The 2,364-nt window shown below is 57.6% G+C and overlaps 1 protein-coding gene across 3 annotated transcripts in view; it reads left to right on the plus strand.

Moving 5' to 3' along the window:
* The first annotated feature begins 1,965 nt into the window (after positions 1-1,965).
* Positions 1,966-2,364, plus strand: part of RGL1 (ral guanine nucleotide dissociation stimulator like 1) — a 64,348-nt gene continuing 63,949 nt past the window's right edge. For all 3 annotated transcript variants that reach the window (XM_027900501.1, XM_027900500.1, XM_027900502.1), the window contains exon 1: positions 1,966-2,039. In XM_027900501.1, the coding sequence (XP_027756302.1) occupies positions 2,013-2,039 (27 nt within the window). In that variant the 5' untranslated portion in view covers positions 1,966-2,012. The remainder of the gene's footprint in view (positions 2,040-2,364) is intronic.

Below are 2,364 nucleotides of genomic sequence, written 5' to 3' on the forward strand. Positions count from 1 at the left end.
GAGTTCTGTACCCTGCTTTGAATGGGAAGTCCTGAGCTTGTCTCTCCATAAGGTGTTCCATAAGGATTCAGTCTGAAACGTGATTGTCTCAGATGACTGCCATGATTGCCAAATTGAATCTGTATTCATTCACTGCCACTTTCTTTTTATTAAAGAGATAGAGTGGTTTGGTGACTGCCACCCAAAGTGATGACAGTGCACTTTTCCTGTGGCACCAGAACATGGTACTGTGAAAAAGCCTTTATTTCAGCACAATTATTTGGCTTTGGTGTTGTCGTCCTTGTAGCAGGATCTCCCTTTTCATATGCTGATGTGTGTGTCCTGCTCAATAGCAACTTGTTCCTGAAGCTGCTCGCACCCCTGCGGGGCTGGCTGCAAGGGATTTGACTCACGCTCTTGTTTCTGCACCTTAAAATTACGACGTGGAAAAAGCGGTTTGCAAAATGTAAAGCATTCAGAATGCCCTGTGCCGTTTCACGGGAGAAGCCAAGGGACTTTGGGGAAGCCAGACTTTGATTTGGATGGTACAATAGGTTTGAGTCAGGTTATTAAAGCCTGTGTGTGTCTCAGTGTATTCAGGGTCACTTCAGGATCACGCAAGTAAACTAAATGCACAGCCTGCAAGTGATCAGATCAGGTCACCCGTGACCACACAGCTGTGGTCATGGTTTTGTAGCTTAAAATAATGTTCCTTGCCTTCTGTAGGGTGCCTCATCTTAACAGCTGCTCGTGCTAACAGCCTGTGAACCTGCACTGCTCCTCAGGTCATCAGCACTAACAGTTGAGTATATAAAAACATTAACATGCTGGAGCGTTGGGCTTCGGGAGATCTCAGCTCTCCGGGTCGGTTCTTCGTGCTTTTATTGCCTTGCACAGGAATTCACGCACCTGAATCACCCCTATTTTAATTTGTAAGTCCCAAAAAGCAGGTAATTAAAAGACAGCTCAGCAGACAACTAAGTTTGTGGGTTTTTTAGAGTGTTTCGAGATCCTCGTGTCAGCACACAAGTGCCTAGAGCTGGAGCTCCTACAGAGATGGTCATGGCTCATAGGGGCTCATCTGAGAGCAATATGGAAAAAAATAAGGATATTAAGCTACCAGGGAGCATCCAAAGGAGGGCTTTGAGGATGGTGAAGAGCCTGGAGGAGAAGCCATATGAGGGGAGGCTGAGGGCACTTGGTCTGTTCAGCCTGGAGGAGACTGAGGTCAGAGCTCATCGGTCACAGCTCCCTGCCGAGGGGCAGCGGAGGGACAGGCGCTGATCTCTGCTCTGTGTGAGCAGGGACAGGACCCAGGGAACGGCTGGAGCTGTGTTATGGGAGGGTTAGGTTGGATCTCAGGGAAAGGTTCCTTCTCCAGAGGGTGGTTGGCACTGAACAGGCTCCCCAGGGCAGTGGGCACAGCCCCAAGGCTGCCAGAGCTCCGGGAGTGTTTGGACAACGCTCTGAGGGACAGGGCGGCATTGCTTATCAGCTGGGAACCTGATGGGTCCCCTCCAACTCAGCATATTCTGTGTTTCTGTGACACTGTGGGCGATTGCCGGGCAGGGCTAGGGCTCGCTGTAACCTTTAACTTCCTCACTGTCCAACTCGTAGAAGTTTTCAAAGTTAAGCCTGGCTTAAAGCTCCTTCCTTAGGGCGGCACTAACACCCTCGGCCCCCGCCGCCCCCGCTCCCCTCAGCCCTGCCCGGGCAGCGGGTGAGGGAGGAGGGCGAGAGGCGCTTTCGCCGGGCAGGACGCGCCGCGCCCGTCCCTCTGAGGGGACCCCCACGGGCAGGAATCTCCGCTCCCGCCGCCCCTCCGTGGGACTGCCCGCTGTAAACAGGAAGGCTGTCGGCGGGGCCGGGCCGAGGCGGGGCCAGGGCCGGGCCGCCTCCCCCGCTCCCTCCCGCTGAGGCGAGAGGGGCCGCTCGGCTCGGCTCGGCTCGGCTCGGCTCGGCCCGGCCCGGCCCGGCCCACGGCGGCCGCAGCGCGGCGTGTCCCGTCCAGGCGCCCGGGAAAGGCACCGAGGATGAAACTGCTGTGGAGAGCCAAAATGGTAACCGGGTGTCCCGTCCCTCTCGCTTGCCTTCCCCCTGCCCGCGGATCCCGCCGCCCTGCCCGGTGCTGGCGGGGCCGTGCCCGCTACCGAGCGGTGCCGAGCGGTGCTGTGCCCGAGCGATGCTGTGCAGTGCCCGGTGCCGAGCGATGCTGTGCCCGAGCGATGCTGTGCAGTGCCCGGTGCCGAGCGATGCTGTGCCCGGTGCCCGAGCGATGCTGTGCCCGAGCGATGCTGTGCCCGGTGCCCGAGCGATGCTGTGCCCGGTGCCCGAGCGATGCTGTGCCCGAGCGATGCTGTGCCCGGTGCCCGAGCGATGCTGTGC

This window comes from Empidonax traillii, unplaced genomic scaffold (assembly GCF_003031625.1).
Source record: "Empidonax traillii isolate 1590-97213 ecotype Southwest subspecies unplaced genomic scaffold, ASM303162v1 scaffold734:size1267433, whole genome shotgun sequence".
NCBI lineage: Eukaryota > Metazoa > Chordata > Aves > Passeriformes > Tyrannidae > Empidonax > Empidonax traillii.